At 42.4% G+C, this 16,363-nt stretch overlaps 1 protein-coding gene across 9 annotated transcripts in view; it reads right to left on the bottom strand.

Annotated features, from left to right (window-relative positions):
* The window catches only part of LOC140633522 (protocadherin alpha-C2), a 187,882-nt gene that overhangs the window by 124,050 nt on the left and 47,469 nt on the right, over window positions 1-16,363 (bottom strand). The window contains exon 1 of one of the 9 annotated variants that reach the window (XM_072826180.1): window positions 9,174-11,758. The exons of 7 other annotated variants lie outside the window; for them this stretch is intronic. In XM_072826180.1, coding sequence (XP_072682281.1) covers window positions 9,174-11,627 — 2,454 coding nt within the window. In that variant the 5' untranslated portion in view covers window positions 11,628-11,758. Of the gene's footprint in view, window positions 1-2,031; window positions 4,624-9,173; window positions 11,759-16,363 lie in introns of those variants that run through there. One more of the 9 variants, XM_072826182.1, reaches the window with a different exon arrangement.

Below are 16,363 nucleotides of genomic sequence, written 5' to 3'. Positions count from 1 at the left end.
TAAGCAACTTTGGAAACACTTATTGAATCCTTTGTTGATATCCAGGACCCTGGAAAGAATCATATTACCACTTATATTTGCCCAAAACATTATCCTTGTTCACAACATAAAAAGGACAGGGTCATTTTCGTATTTGTTATTTGGTTTTGGTGTTCTGGTAGAATGTTGCAGATCAGTCTTCTGGGTTTTCTCATATATTAAATGATTCTTCTTACTTATACTACTTTCAAACAATGAATACACAGTCCTTAACAATGGCAACTATTCATTATATACTGATTGAATGATGTAAATACCTATTTCAATGAGGCATTAGACAAATGATAATAATGTTCATGAACTCTACTGAGAAAAAAATCACTTAACATAAAAATCTCAATTCTTATCTCAATTATGCCACTGTACAAAATTAACTATGAGGATAATCATGGAGTTTTTCTTAAGCAAAACGGAAAGGAGGATTCACCTGTATATACTTTCTGCTTGGTTTTCCTAGCCAGAACTATGCCTGATCAGAGAAAACAATTAGTGTAGAAAACTTTACAGTGAATAAAAGAATGGTTCTGGGCTAAAAGATATATATTTGAATATCATCTTTATCATGGACTGGATGGATGTCAGTAGACAAAGGAGAAAAATATCTTACCATCTCTTAGCTCAACTTTAACATTTGGATAGTGAGGGGCGCCTCGGTGCGTCAGTCAGCTAAATATCTGCCTTCAGCTCAGGTCTGAGCCCGGGGTCCTAGGACAGAGCCCCATGTCAGGCTCCCTGATCAGTGGGAAATCTGCTGTTTCCTATCCCTCCCCCAGTTCATGCTCATCCTCTCACTCATCCTTTCTCTCAAATAAATAAAATCTTTTAAAAATATAAAATTTGGATAGTGACATGTAGTTTACAAGTTGATATAAGGGTTAAATAAAATTATGTATTTTAAGTCCTTCACACAATGTCTAATAAACAGAAATAGTTCAAATAGTAATGGTTTATTTATAGTTAGTGACTGTTCTTATTTTATTTTGTAGATATGGATGAAAAGAATTTCAGTATGATAAACTAGGGCATGGTTTTCCTTTTCAGAAAATTTCCTAATGTTCATCTTCATGGAAATCATCCTCTTTTTGTGGCTAGAAAATTGCCACTAAAAAAAAGAAAAAGAAAAAAAAGAAAATTGCCACTAATGTCTTCTTAGCACTCCTATTAACTTTACCCTATCCATAACATGGTTCTCCACCACATGTAAATATATTATATATTAATTTATTTCTCCATGCAATACAGTAAAGTGTTTCTAACTTGTACACTGGAGTAAATAAATAAATAAATAAATGTTCACATTAGTTGATTTACATGCTTATAGCTCTAAATATAAGTTCTCTGTGATCTCTTTAAAGAAAACAATTCACATGCATATAGCTTTGGGGCAAAAAAGAGTTTGCATCAAGTGTATTTAAAGTATACAATATTAAAAAAAATAAAGTATACAATATTATATTGTGAAATGCCATCAACATCACCAAATGGAAATGACTTTATAAATATTCCAAGGTTGTTTGCTTAAGCTATTTACATCAATGCCATTTCAAAGACCTTGAAATAGTGGCTTGGTAGACACACAGGCAGCAGGACGATATTTCCCCATATATGGGAAGATTCTCTTAAACACAAAACACAAAGAAGAGTGAATTTTCTTACTCTACCCTAAAATATTTCCATACAGCCTCACAATGGGTACCATGAATGGAAGAAACATAAATATGATCAAATATCAAATAAATCTTCCAAATAAAAAAAAGGAAATCAATGAATTAATCTGAAAGAGAGCAGCACTAGATTCAACACGCAATTAGCAAAGCTGAAATTATGCTAGGAAATAAGGAAAAATGTAGTTTATCTGAAGCACCTTATCCCAAAGGTAAGGCTGAAACTAAATCCAGTATCTGGAGCAATCAACTTACAGTAATATCACTGAACATACTCTGCGATTGACCTCAACAGGAATTAAATACATTCCAGAATTACTGTACTCACCTCATTCCGGAAAATCTGTTGTTCTCCACTATCTCCAGAACCTGAAGCAGGAGGAACACTGGGGCTGAAGGCCATGAGGTCGGCCTTGGGCGGGCCCTCCCCAGAGCACACCCTCTGCCGCCTCTGCTGCGAGTACGACCAGCTCCCCACCGCGCTGGAGCACACCAGCGTGGGCTTCCCCGGCCCGCACGCGCCCTCGCTGGGCGGCGCCGAGCACCGCAGCGCCGTGGACAGCAGCAGCGTGAGCACCAACAGGCTGGACACCGCGCAGATGGCGACGATCAGGTACACGTTGACGTCCACCAGCGCCGCGCCCGCGCCCGCGCCCGCGCCCGCGCCGCCCGCCAACACCCGCGACGACGGCCTGGGCGCCTGGCCGCTCTCCACCAGCGACAGCAGCACAGTGGCCGTGGCCGTCAGCGCCGGCTCGCCGTGGTCCTTCACCAGCACCAGCAGGCGCTGGCGCGGCGCGTCCGCCTCGTCCAGGGCGCGCGTCGTGCTGATCTCGCCCGTGTACAGCGCCACGCGGAACGGGCTGCGCGCGCCCCCCGCCGCCGGCTGCAGCTCGTACGACAGCCACGCGTTGTAGCCCGAGTCCGCGTCCACCGCGCGCACCTTGGCCACCACGTGGCCCGCGCCCACCGCCCGCGACACCGGCTCGCTCAGCGCGCCGCCCCCGCCGCGCGCCCCGGGCAGGGGCAGGGGCAGGGGCAGCGGCAGCAGCGCGGGCGCGTTGTCGTTCTCGTCCAGCACGAACACCTGCAGCGTCACGTTGCTGCCCAGGGGAGGCACGCCCGCGTCGCGCGCGCTCACTTGGAACTGCAGCAGCTCCAGCTCCTCGTGGTCCAGCGGCTGCAGCGCGTACACCTTGCCGCTCTCCGCGTGCACCGACACGTAGCTCGACAGCGCGCGCTCGCCCACGCGCCGCTCCACCAGCGAGTAGGACACCAGCGCGTTCTCCTGCGCGTCCGCGTCCCGCGCCGACACCGTGAAGATGTGGCAGCCGGGCGGGTTGTTCTCCTTCACGAACACCGTGTACTCGGGCTGCGCGAATGCCGGCGCGTTGTCGTTCACGTCGGCCACCTCCACGGACACGCTGGCCGTGGCCGACAGCGAAGGCGAGCCTCCGTCGCGTGCGGTCACTACCAGAGCGTAGTTCGCCACGCTCTCTCTGTCCAGGGCGCTGTCCAGCACCAGCGAATAGTAATTCTTGAAGGTGGACACCAGCTTGAAGGGGACTTGGGGTGTGAGTGAGCAGGTCACCTGCCCGTTGGCGCCAGAGTCACGGTCAGTTACACTGATTAGGGCAATGACAGTCCCTAGTGTAGCATCCTCTGGAACAGACAATGATAGTGACGTCACTAGTAACTCCGGAGCATTATCATTAATATCCAAGATTTCTATCAAGACCGTGCAGTGACCAAACATCGGGGGATTTCCTTTGTCAACTGCTTCTATTTGAAGTTTCCATAATTTGGTTTCTTCAAAATCTATTTTTCCGTTTACTTTTATTTCTCCACTGGCTGAATCTATGTGGAAAAAGTCTTCTGTATTAGAGGAGACATCAGTTGCAAAGGAATAAAGAATATGGCTGTTTGAACCTTCATCCAAATCCGAGGCGTTAAGTTTAATAACCAGTGTACCGTTTCTCGAATTCTCCAATAATTTTACACGATCGACAGCTTTGTCAAACACTGGGGCGTTGTCATTTACATCCAGCACTGTGATGTGTAACTCTGTGGTACCTGTCAGCTCGGGCTTTCCCCCATCAGTTGCTTTGAGCACCAAGAGAAGCTCTGAAGCGACCTCCCTGTCTAAAGGTTTTTTTAGCACTAGTTGGAGTGGTTTTACCTGATCATCGTTGGTGGGTACTTCCAGAGAGAAATACTCATTGGGGCTCAGTCTGTAAGTCAGAAGAGCATTGGCCCCGATGTCTGCATCAGAGGCGCCCTCTAGTGAAAAATGAGAGTCAAGAGCTGTAGTTTCAGAAATAAACAATTTTTTTCGTGGTGCTGGGAACACAGGCGGATTGTCGTTAATGTCCTTCACCTCCACCTCCACATGGAAAACCTGCAGCGGCCTGTCCACGATCACCTCCAGGTGGATGCTGCACTCCAGAGTCCTCCCACACAGCTCCTCGCGGTCGATCCGAGAATTCACAAACAAAATGCCATTCTGCAGATTTACCTCCAGAAGGTCCCTGTGGCCTATGGACGCCACCCGGAACAAGCGTGGCACCAGCTCCACCAGCTCCAGCCCCAGGTCCTGGGCGATGCGACCCACGAAGGTGCCGTGTTTGGCCTCCTCCGGGACCGAGTAGCGGACCTGGCCGCTCTCGGCCTCCAACGCTGCAAGGAGCAGAACCGAGAGCAGCAAATGCTTGGTTCCCTGGCCACCTGGTCCAGAAGCTAACATCCTGCTTTGCTTCTGGTTAATAAAGCAATATTTCATGAGCGGAAAGGGGTAGTCCTTTTAGATCTTTCTTTTGAGCCTTTGTTCCTGAGATCCCGACTGATCTTAACAACATAGATATATATACAGTCTTTAAAACACCGGAACAGTGGAGATTCTTTCTGGTCCGTGAATAATCGCAATTTTCTTCTGTTTAAAGAATCCTCTCCTTGGAGAACAACGACATCCTGTGGCTCAAAATGGAAGTGCGTTTGTGTGTATACTATTTTTCCACTTCTATTGATTCTCTCCTAATTCCTTCATATATTGGTCCATATTTTACTTTGTAGGCTTTTGATTCTTTATACGTTCCTTGTGTGTGACCACTAGCTCTTTAAAGGTGGTTTCTGTCTTACAATTTAGAATCCTAAGAAGAGTTTTTACCTTGGACATAGACATCTAAGAATGTACTGCTGGACCAACTATATTCATGTATATAAACACGAAAATCCATATTTGTAGGTTACTAGTGATGCTGTGTTTTTTAGACTTTCAGAAATTGATCATTTTGGAATGGGCTTTTATTAAGTTTACTCCACTGCTAACACTATAGTTTCTATTGCTTAATCCTTACAGTATGTTAAATTATTCTAAACATTTAATTCAACTGTGCAGAGAACAACTCAAGATGCAAGGTTTCTAAGTTACTGCCTCAACATAATGGTCTTTAAAATCAATGCTGATATGCAAGCTATTTATCAGTTTATTCAAAGATTTATTTTCTTTGATGTTAATGAATTTACCAAGTACTGACTCCTAGAAATACAAGGCATATTTATCTTTGGCTCATTTTAAAGCTTTTTCAATTATTGTGTCTGCTCAGAGTGAATGTCATAGTTTCCATCCTGAAGGATAACTTACATTTGCTTTATATCCACTACTATTTGAAAATAATTTATTTCTAACCCACCCCCAACAAAACCACTGAATCAGGAATTCAAGTTATTTTTGTCTGTTTGTTTATACTCATTTTTTTTTTTTAAATTTTTATTTATTTATGATAGTCACAGAGAGAGAGAGAGGCAGAGACACAGGCAGAGGGAGAAGCAGGCTCCATGCACCGGGAGCCCGACGTGGGATTCGATCCCGGGTCTCCAGGATCGCGCCCTGGGCCAAAGGCAGGCGCCAAACCGCTGCGCCACCCAGGGATCCCATGTTTATACTCATTTTATGCCAGAATTGGTTTCCAGAGACTAGAGCATAAAAATCATACTAAATCTAATTCATTTACTCAATTTTATTTTCCTGTTCTTATCTTAAATGCAAAAACCCAGTGGAAATTTGCATAGCAACTATTATCAATTGCAATAAAGCTTATCAGTCATATTAAAAGAGAAAAATATTTTAATCATTCTCAAGACTATTAAGAAGCCAACAATCCAATATCTGAAATCCTTCTGATAAGATGGCAGCCATTGGTAGAATCCCAAACTTCTCTAATGAAAAAAATTGTAAATAGCCATCCAAGCCAATCTTAGGTCATATGTGAAAGTGAGCTTCAGTATTCATTTGGAACACTTTTAAAAAATAGTGATTTAATGATTATAAATCTATGAACAAAATTTATAGTTCTAACTACTTGTAATTCTTCTTTAAATTGTAATTCTTCTTTAAACGCAAGACTAGCATAGTTGCATAAAGAAGAGCAAAATAATTTTAGCACATAGGGATTACTAAATGCAGAAAAAGACATGACTAAGAACTAAATTTCCTTGTGTTTGCTGATTTAAATAATCCAATCCCTTTGAGAATATACCATGCTGAAGGTCCATTCCATTTCTAGTTTAAGGAATTGCCTCATTGGTTAAGTACACATTAAAGATAGTTTTTAAAGCCCTCAAATTCTAAGGTTATCATATAGCTAAATAAATACAGTGTACTGATAAAGCTATGGGTTAAAAAAAAAAAGCTATGGGTTGGTTACTCATCTTAAAATAAACAATAACAAACACAATGCCATCAAGAGCTATAGAGTACTCATGATTAGCCTCATTTTAATATCACTTAATAAAGAGCATATTAAATATGATCATAAAATTAAGATGGTATAGTTTTTTTACATTTATTTATTTATTTATTTCAAAGAAAGAGGGAGACTGAGCGCATGGGAGGAGGGGCAAAGGGAGAGTAGCTCAAACCGACTGCACTGACTGCAAAGCCTAATGTGGGGCTCAGTCTCATGACCCATGAGATCACGACCTGAGCCAAAACCATGAATTGGGTGCTTAACCAACTGTGCTACCCAGGCGCCCCTAAGATACTATACTTTTAAGAGAAATTGACTAATTTCTTTTTTGGCAAGAATGTTAAAAGCAATCCTTGATTTGGAAAATTTTCTGGTTTCATTCTTAAATTTCAGTAATTCTGAATTGAATGAAAGAAACTTTGTCCATTAAATTTATTTTAAAATATTTATCTTAAAGCAGAGACAGAGGAAGATGTCCTTGCTAGTTCTCAACTACTCCTGACATCTCACCTCGTTTCATCTCCTACTGCATTGCTTCCTCCAAAGACTTTAAAATTATATTACTGGATAAAATGCTAACTGGTTATGTTAAAACTTTGGTGAATACTTGTATTTTAAATATGTCCCCCCCAAAAAGCAAAGTAAAACAAATAGGACTGAATTGGTAAATGCACAATTCTGTATTTCATTAATTGCTCAGAAAAAGAGATGCTTTTGGATAAGACTTTCCTGCAAGGGGAACATAGTGACATTATAAAGGGCTGAAAGAGAGGGCAGATATAAGATAAAGGGATTCTATATACAAGTTGAAATACTCTAGTGTAAGTTATCTTCTGTAATCTCATAGAACTGTGGACTGGCCATGGGAAGTATTAGCATAAGAAGGCAATGCCATGCTTAAATTCCTGCCACAGTTGTCTTTCTCAATGTTCCTTACTTGGATAGAGATTCCAAGTTTTACTGGAAGCTTTTTGCGAAATACAAACGGAGTAGAGAAATTCAGCATGCATACAGAAAGGAAAAAGCATTGCTAAGAACCAGAGTCAAGGTGATAAACTAGATGCACTGCTATTATGGTAACACTGGACCTAACAAAATAAACAAAAATGAAACCATAGGTATCAGGTAACAACCAGTCTCAAAAAGGAATAATGTATAGGATAGCGTTGGCACCCTGCAATTTAATTGTCCTTCATTTCTCAGTCTACCCCATTCAACGCAATTCTGTTTAAGAGGACTAGAAAAACTATAAATTGTACTCTATGATATCAAATCAGTAGATAACGTTCTAAGAGAACAATTCATTTCTCTCTTCAAATTTCTCATGTTAATTTGGACTAAAGTAATTGTCTCCAACCTCCCTAAAATTAAAAGTGATTTTCAAATGTTCTCCATTATTAAACATAATCATACTCTTTCCTCACAGTGCAAAAACTACTACTTGAACATAATAAGCAATGTTTTATGTTAACAAAGCAGTAGGTAATGAAGAGCGACTGCATAAAATTATGTAAATAACTATAAAACTTCATCTTCTGCTAAAAAAAGTGAATAGTACACATCAGCACAGGTACCACCACTACTAAAATAAAAATGATAATCATTTTAAAATCTCAAAACATTTTCATAGATTAGGATATTTATGAATGAATTTCAAGTCTACATAGAGTACCACTAAAAATAAAATGTAAACATGGAATACTGAGGATATAGTATTATTATGTTATACTGCAGTATAATATTCATTTTTTAAGGTTTATTTCTTTATCTGAGAGATAGAGCAAGGAGGCCTGCATGAGTGAGGAGGAGAGACCGACAGAGGGAGAGGAAGAGAAATCCTCAAGCCAATTTGCCCCATGGTTGGAACCCAGTTCAAGTCTCCATCCCAGGACTCTGATCATGACCTGATATAATCAAGAGTTCCAGGCTTAACCTACAGAGCCACCCAGGCACCCCCCCAAACATTCTTTAATAAGGGAGAAAGGGCACATTTTGATCCTGAAGAGAACTGAGAGCAGTCTTTAATGATTTTTTTAAAGATTTATTTATTTATTTATGATAGACACAGAGAGGCAGAGACACAGGCAGAGGGAGAAGCAGGCTCCATGCCAGGAGCCTGACGTGGGACTCGATCCTGGGACTCCAGGATCGCGCCCTGGGCCAAAGGCAGGCGCTAAACCGCTGAGTAACCCAGGGATCCCCTGAGAGCAGTCTTTAAAAGTAATATGGCCATATCAAAATTTAGATTTGAAAGTTAAATAAACTTAAAGAACTATTCTCATAAATACTTGTAAAAATAAAAAAGACTGCTTTATGAAAAAAACAAAACCTACAAACGACTTCAAATATTTGATTGGAAATATAAATACTTAAAAACAAGTTGAACTATTTAAAAATTGAAGTATCAAGAAAAACATGATGCACAGAGTACAATAGACAAAACACAAAATGAACTTTTTTTAATTTTTAAAAGTAGGCTGCATGCGCATCATGGGGCTTGAGCTCACCACCCCAAGAGTCACATGCTCTACCGTCTGAGCCAACAGACACCCCCAAAACGAGCTTTTAGATAAATTATATTAGGCATTAGTAGAAATATTTGAGATTTTACAGCAATATGCTATATTAGAAAGGATGAAGATATTCTGAGAGGGCATGAGGGCAAAAAGCGATTAATAAATTCTTCACAGAGCAACATATGGAAATTTAAAAAGTAATAACCCACCTTTCCAGAGTAGTCCCCTCCAGAAGACTCTCCTTCCATTTCCACATCTGGTACTGGACACGGTGGAAGGCTGGGGCTGAAGGCCATGAGGTCGGCCTTGGGCGGGCCCTCCCCAGAGCACACCCTCTGCCGCCTCTGCTGCGAGTACGACCAGCTCCCCACCGCGCTGGAGCACACCAGCGTGGGCTTCCCCGGCCCGCACGCGCCCTCGCTGGGCGGCGCCGAGCACCGCAGCGCCGTGGACAGCAGCAGCGTGAGCACCAACAGGCTGGACACCGCGCAGATGGCGACGATCAGGTACACGTTGACGTCCACCAGCGCCGCGCCCGCGCCCGCGCCCGCGCCCGCGCCCGCGCCCGCGCCCGCGCCCGCGCCGCCCGCCAACACCCGCGACGACGGCCTGGGCGCCTGGCCGCTCTCCACCAGCGACAGCAGCACAGTGGCCGTGGCCGTCAGCGCCGGCTCGCCATGGTCCTTCACCAGCACCAGCAGGCGCTGGCGCGGCGCGTCCGCCTCGTCCAGGGCGCGCGTCGTGCTGATCTCGCCCGTGTACAGCGCCACGCGGAACGGGCTGCGCGCGCCCCCCGCCGCCGGCTGCAGCTCGTACGACAGCCACGCGTTGTAGCCCGAGTCCGCGTCCACCGCGCGCACCTTGGCCACCACGTGGCCCGCGCCCACCGCCCGCGACACCGGCTCGCTCAGCGCGCCGCCCCCGCCGCGCGCCCCGGGCAGGGGCAGGGGCAGGGGCAGCGGCAGCAGCGCGGGCGCGTTGTCGTTCTCGTCCAGCACGAACACCTGCAGCGTCACGTTGCTGCCCAGGGGAGGCACGCCCGCGTCGCGCGCGCTCACTTGGAACTGCAGCAGCTCCAGCTCCTCGTGGTCCAGCGGCTGCAGCGCGTACACCTTGCCGCTCTCCGCGTGCACCGACACGTAGCTCGACAGCGCGCGCTCGCCCACGCGCCGCTCCACCAGCGAGTAGGACACCAGCGCGTTCTCCTGCGCGTCCGCGTCCCGCGCCGACACCGTGAAGATGTGGCAGCCGGGCGGGTTGTTCTCCTTCACGAACACCGTGTACTCGGGCTGCGCGAATGCCGGCGCGTTGTCGTTCACGTCGGCCACCTCCACGGACACGCTGGCCGTGGCCGACAGCGAAGGCGAGCCTCCGTCGCGTGCGGTCACTACCAGAGCGTAGTTCGCCACGCTCTCTCTGTCCAGGGCGCTGTCCAGCACCAGCGAATAGTAATTCTTGAAGGTGGACACCAGCTTGAAGGGGACTTGGGGTGTGAGTGAGCAGGTCACCTGCCCGTTGGCGCCAGAGTCACGGTCAGTTACACTGATTAGGGCGATGACGGTGCCGACCTGAGCATCTTCTTGCACCGGGAGAGCCAAAGAAGTGATAACCACCTCAGGTGGATTATCATTTTCATCCAGAACTTCCACTAGGACGGTGCAGTGACTAACCATGGGTGGGTTTCCTCTATCTGTAACATCTACATGAATTTCATAAGTGTTACTATCCTCAAAGTCAATAGCATCATTTACCCTTATTTCTCCCGTTTTTTCATTCATTAGAAATTTCCTTCTTATGCTGGGAGAAACCAAAGCACTAAATGAATATATCATTTCCTTGTTTATTCCTTCATCTGCATCAGACGCATTTAGCCATATTACTAATGTTTGGTTCGCTGAATTTTCATACATCTTTACTTCATAAACAGATCGGTCAAATATAGGCGCATTATCATTGGCATCCAACACCAAGATCAGCAGAGTAACAGATCCTGTATATTCCGGTTTGCCTCCATCAGTTGCCGTTAATAACAACTGAAGCTGAGGGTTTTCTTCACGATCTAGCATTTTTCCTAGAACAAGCACTGGAAATTTGCCTTTGTCTTTTTTGTTTATAATATCAAGAATGAAAAACTCATTTGGACTGAGTCTATAAGTCAGCACTGCGTTCTCTCCAACATCCGCATCAGAGGCGCCTTCTAGCGGAAACCGGGAGTCAAGCAGTCGAGATTCCGGTATCGAAAGCTTTTGTTCTGAGACTGAGAAGATGGGCGCATTGTCGTTAATGTCCTTCACCTCCACCTCCACATGGAAAACCTGCAGCGGCCTGTCTACGATCACCTCCAGGTGGATGCTGCACTCCGCGCTCCGCCCGCACAGCTCCTCGCGGTCGATCCGAGAATTCACAAACAAAATGCCATTCTGCAGATTTACCTCCAGAAGGTCCCCGTGGCCTTTGGACGCCAGTCGGAAAAGGCGCGGCACCAGCTCCGCCAGCTCCAGCCCCAGGTCCTGGGCGATGCGGCCCACGAAGGTGCCGTGTTTGGCCTCCTCCGGGACCGAGTAGCGGACCTGGCCGCTCCCCGCCTTCCAGGCTGCGAGGAGCAGAAGCAAAAGAAGCCCGTGCTGGGCTATGAGGCCGCTGGGTGTGTAGACCAGCATCATACCTTTTTGTCGATTTACAAATTGATGAATCAGCGGTCTAAAACAAACATGCTCTCTGGATTTTCCTATTCTATTTCTTACATCCAATTTTGTCGAAATGGCTGAGATCTGAGTATGTAGCTCCTTTTTAGTCCTTGAAAAACAGGATTATGCCTTTGTTGTAAAAAATTTTATGGAAGACAGCGACATCCGGTGGCTGAATGTGTAAGTACATTTCCATAAGTTTAACAACTTGTTTCATAGCTTTTAATTCTATTTTTACGTATTTGTATCTCTATGGATCTTCAAAACTTCACGTGATTTCTCTTTAATATATAATAGTAATTATCATCTACTCTTAGTTCAGCGTTTTGTTGAGTGCAGAGCTTCAGAGAGGTAATTTCTCCCCCAACCATGATTATCATTCGCTACATTTGAAAATACTTAGTATTTGTATATAGTGAGTGTATCAAAGTAAAATACCCAGTATTTTACTGGGTAACAAATTTAGACGTCTTCAACTTTTTAAAAGATCTTATTTATTTGAGAGAGAAAGAGAGAGAGTGCACAGCAGAGAGAAGCAGAGAGGGGGAGAAGCAGACTCGCCACTGAGCAGGGAGCCAGATGCCAAGACTTGATCTCGAAACTCTAGAATCGTGACCTGAGCTAAATGCAGGGGATTAACCTACCGAGCAATGCAGGTGCCCCTAAATGTCTTCAATGTTGACACTTAATTTACTTCTTTTTTATTATTTTGAGATTAAATAAACCTTACTGGACACTAATCTGAAGAATCAGTTCTCTGTGAGGTGTTTGAAACTCCTAAATTTCAGTCATCACTAGATAGTTGAGGGAAGATTATTGGCTTTGACATCAGAAATGTCTCCATTCTGATTCCTATTCTTAAACTTACTAGTTTTGTGACTTGGGGAGAATAATTTAAACTCTCTCTGCCTCTGTTTCCAGTTTTATAACATTCATAAAGTAACAATATAGTGATTGTATCAATTATGATACTTTAAATGCCTAGGACAGTACCTTAAGGAGAGTAAGTGCTTCACAAATGGCAATATCCTCAGGCCTCAATTTAGCCACATTTCTTTTCATATTGTGTCAAGACCACAATTGGCTTTTTGGTAGAAATTATTGCCTATAGAATTTTATCACTCTGCAATGCCTTTACTATTACTACTGCACAGGCTGATTGGTGGTTCTTGTCTTTAGGAAAATAGAAAAGTGCTTTTTATTGAGAAATTTGTTACTACAGGGAGAAGTTTCATTTTTTGCTATGCATCTTACATGGGCAAAAATAATCTTAGTTATGATTCTAAATAAAATAATTCAAAAATTTATGATTTCTACTGGCAGGGACAAGTGCTTTCATCTTTATTATATTTAATCTTTTCAAGTACCCTAAATGAACAGTTTTGGAATTATCTAATAGTTTATCAGTATCAATAAAGCCTTTCATCACCACCTGCAGTAAAAATATTTTCTCTTTCTCAAAGTTCTTGGAATCAAATATTCAGCAACTGACATTCCCTATTAATATATCTACACTACTGAAAGAAAAAAGAGAGAAAATTCTCTTTTTCCAATAAGAGAAAACTTAATAATAGGACCTTTGGTCTTATCCAAAAGGTTAATTTATTTACTTTAATGATATTATGATTTATAAAAGAGCCAAAAAAATGTTAATCCTTTCCATTGTTATTAAGAGCTAAAAAAATAGAGCAACATTTGAACAAGAAAATAGATAGGAATGAGTCATTGAATTGATTCATCTGTTCTACTAAATTGTTTTTACACTTTTCTACTTCTTTAGACTGACCTTAAAGGTTAAAGTCCAAAAAAAAAAAAAAAAGGTTAAAGTCCATTCATATTCTGGTTTTAAGGATTATTTTTCTTGTAAAGCATGAATTAAACATAAACAAAACTCCATTCCTATTAATGTGTGTTTTATAGCAAGCAATAACATAGCTGTGCCAATTAAATCTTCAATAATGAGTAGAAAGTAGGGGATACTTAAATTATATCCTGTCAAATAATAGGAACTTGCTTTGCCAAGCATCTCAATAGGGCTATTGGATCTAAAACTTCAATTGAGTAAGAACCACCTGGAGTGCTTATTAAAATTTGCAAATTTGCCAGTCCTACTTATTTCAAAATGTTGTCGTGGAGTCTGGGAACCAGAATGTTCATTAAGGACTCCAGGTGTTGCTAATGCAGTTAGCATTACCAGGTCTAGGATAGGATAGGCTCACCATAGACGGACCCCAAGTTACCTAGGATATACTCCCTTTATGTCTGTGATCCTGTGTATTTATTTATAGTGTCCCTTCACTCTCAAGTTTCAGATTGGATCAGAACTTAGCCTACAAGTTGGGGACTGATAAAGGGAAGTTTCATTATTAGCTTCTTAATTGCTACTTGAATTGAGGAGTGTTATCCGCAGAAACACAGAGAGCTAGCTACTAAATAAATACTAAAGTGTCTTCCATGCTCTCACCTCTCTACTTTGAACTTCCAAGCTATTTTGAATCCTAACCTCCTTGGATCCCAGTGTGCTCATGCTTTCTGATGATGCAAAAGATAAATTCATTGTTAGATGTTCACTGATCTTCTGAAAATTTGCATATGATGATAGCTCGTATTCATGAGAAAATAAATATTAATATAAGGACAAAATTACCAATTATATCAATACAGCCATCAATAATAAAGAATAAAATTTATAGTTATAGGAGATATATTAAGTATTTAATAAATAATACTTGCTCTAAGAAACTAGTGGGAGTGTGGAGGGGAGTGAGATTTCTAGCACTCTTCAGTCCATATAATCCATACAGCATACAATCAAATACCCGGGCTCAATTCATTTAATTCATTGATTCATCTGTTCTACTAAATTGTTTTTATACTTTTCTACTTCTTTAGACTGACCTTAGGTTAAAGTCCATTCAAATTCTGATTCAGGTGTCCTTGCACCTGAAAAAGTGCAAGGACAGAGATATTTGAAGGCATAAGTTTGGATTTAAGGGGAGTTATGCTGGGACACCTGGGTGGCTCAGTGCTTGAGCCTCTGCCTTTGGCTCAGGACAGGGTCCCGGGGTTCCAAGACCCAGTCCACATTGGGCTTCCTGGGTGGAGCCTGTTTCTCACTCTGCCTGTGTCTCTGCCTCTCTGTGTGTGTGTCTCTCATGAATAAATAAATAAATAATTTTTTAAAAAAGTAAGAAGAGTTATGCTGACAGACATAGATAGGATTGATCACGGGAGCATAGAGAATACTCAACTTTTGAAAGAAGTATAATGAAAAGAGGCCCTTGAGGGGTGCAGTGGATTAAATGGTGAACTCTTGATTTTGGCTTGTCTTGAGATTGGCCCTGCATTGGGTTTTGGGCTCAGTGAAGAGTATGCTAAATCTTCTCTCTCCCTCTCCCTCTATCCCTCCCTGTGCTTACTCACTCTCTCTGTTAGATAGATAGATAGATAGATAGATAGATAGATAGATAGATAGATAGATAGATAAATAAATAAATAAAAATTTAAAAAGAAATATAATGAAAATTGATTGCTTTGGAACATATACTACACATGTCTTCTATAAGGGAAAAGAAAAATTACTGAAATATATCATTTAAGTGAATTTTACTTGCACTTTCATGGTTATACTGTGGCTCTATTCTCAAAACTACTCTGATTTTGCTCTGCTGAGTTTTTTTTTTTAATTTTTTATTTTTGATAGTCACATAGAGAGAGAGAGAGAGAGAGAGAGGCAGAGACACAGGCAGAGGGAGAAGCAGGCTCCATGCACCGGAAGCCCGATGCGGGACTCGATCCCGGGTCTCCAGGATCGCGCCCTGGGCCAAAGGCAGGCGCTAAACCGCTGTGCCACCCAGGGACCCCTCTGCTGAGTTTTTAATTAAGGAATGTATCTAACACAATAAAAAATCCTGGAATAGACTGGAATAAGTCACATAACAAAAACTCACTGTAAGTACAAAGGAAATTTCTACAATATAAATTAGAAAACAAAAGCTTCAACTAAAGACAGAGTGTGAAGAAACACCAATCTGATAGTCACAGGCCACAATTCAGAAAATATAATTTTAACATGGAATGAATTTGAAGGTGCAATCTCATCTCCAGATTTCTGTCTTTCAGGATATTGAGGGGAGGGGATCCCTGGGTGGCTCAGCGGTTTAGCACCTGCCTTTGGCCCAGGGCATGGTCCTGGAGTCCTGGGATCGAGTCCTGGGACCGAGTTCCGCATCTGGCTCCCTGCATGGAGCCTGCTTCTTCCTCTACCTGTGTCTCTACCTCTGTGTGTGTGTGTGTGTGTGTGTGTGTGTCTCATAAATAAATAAAATTTTTTTTAAAAAAAGAATACTGAGGGGAAAAGTAAAGCATCTCAAATGACAAGAGTAACTTTTTTAAGGTATAGACTATGAATTCAACAGAATTCAAAGTGTAGAATAGATATCTCTAATGCACAAACATTATATACTAACAAAAATTTCAGTAAAAATGAGAAAGTCTTCTGAAGAAAGTACCTGACAGGAAGTTTTTTTTTTTCCAATATCAGATAAAAATTTAATTTTATAAATTTCAAAATACTTTCTAAATATAGAAAAAATTTTCAATCAATACATTGTCAAGCATATAGAAACATATTTTACACAACTTGGAATGAGAGTTGTATTTCTAACATTTATTGTCAGAATTCTATTCCTAAGGTAAAGTAACTGTTTTCT

The sequence above is a fragment of the Canis lupus genome, chromosome 5 (assembly GCF_048164855.1).
Source record: "Canis lupus baileyi chromosome 5, mCanLup2.hap1, whole genome shotgun sequence".
Taxonomy (NCBI): domain Eukaryota; kingdom Metazoa; phylum Chordata; class Mammalia; order Carnivora; family Canidae; genus Canis; species Canis lupus.
The sequence above is the reverse complement of the archived record's forward strand: the minus strand, read 5'-3'. Positions and strand labels throughout refer to the sequence as shown.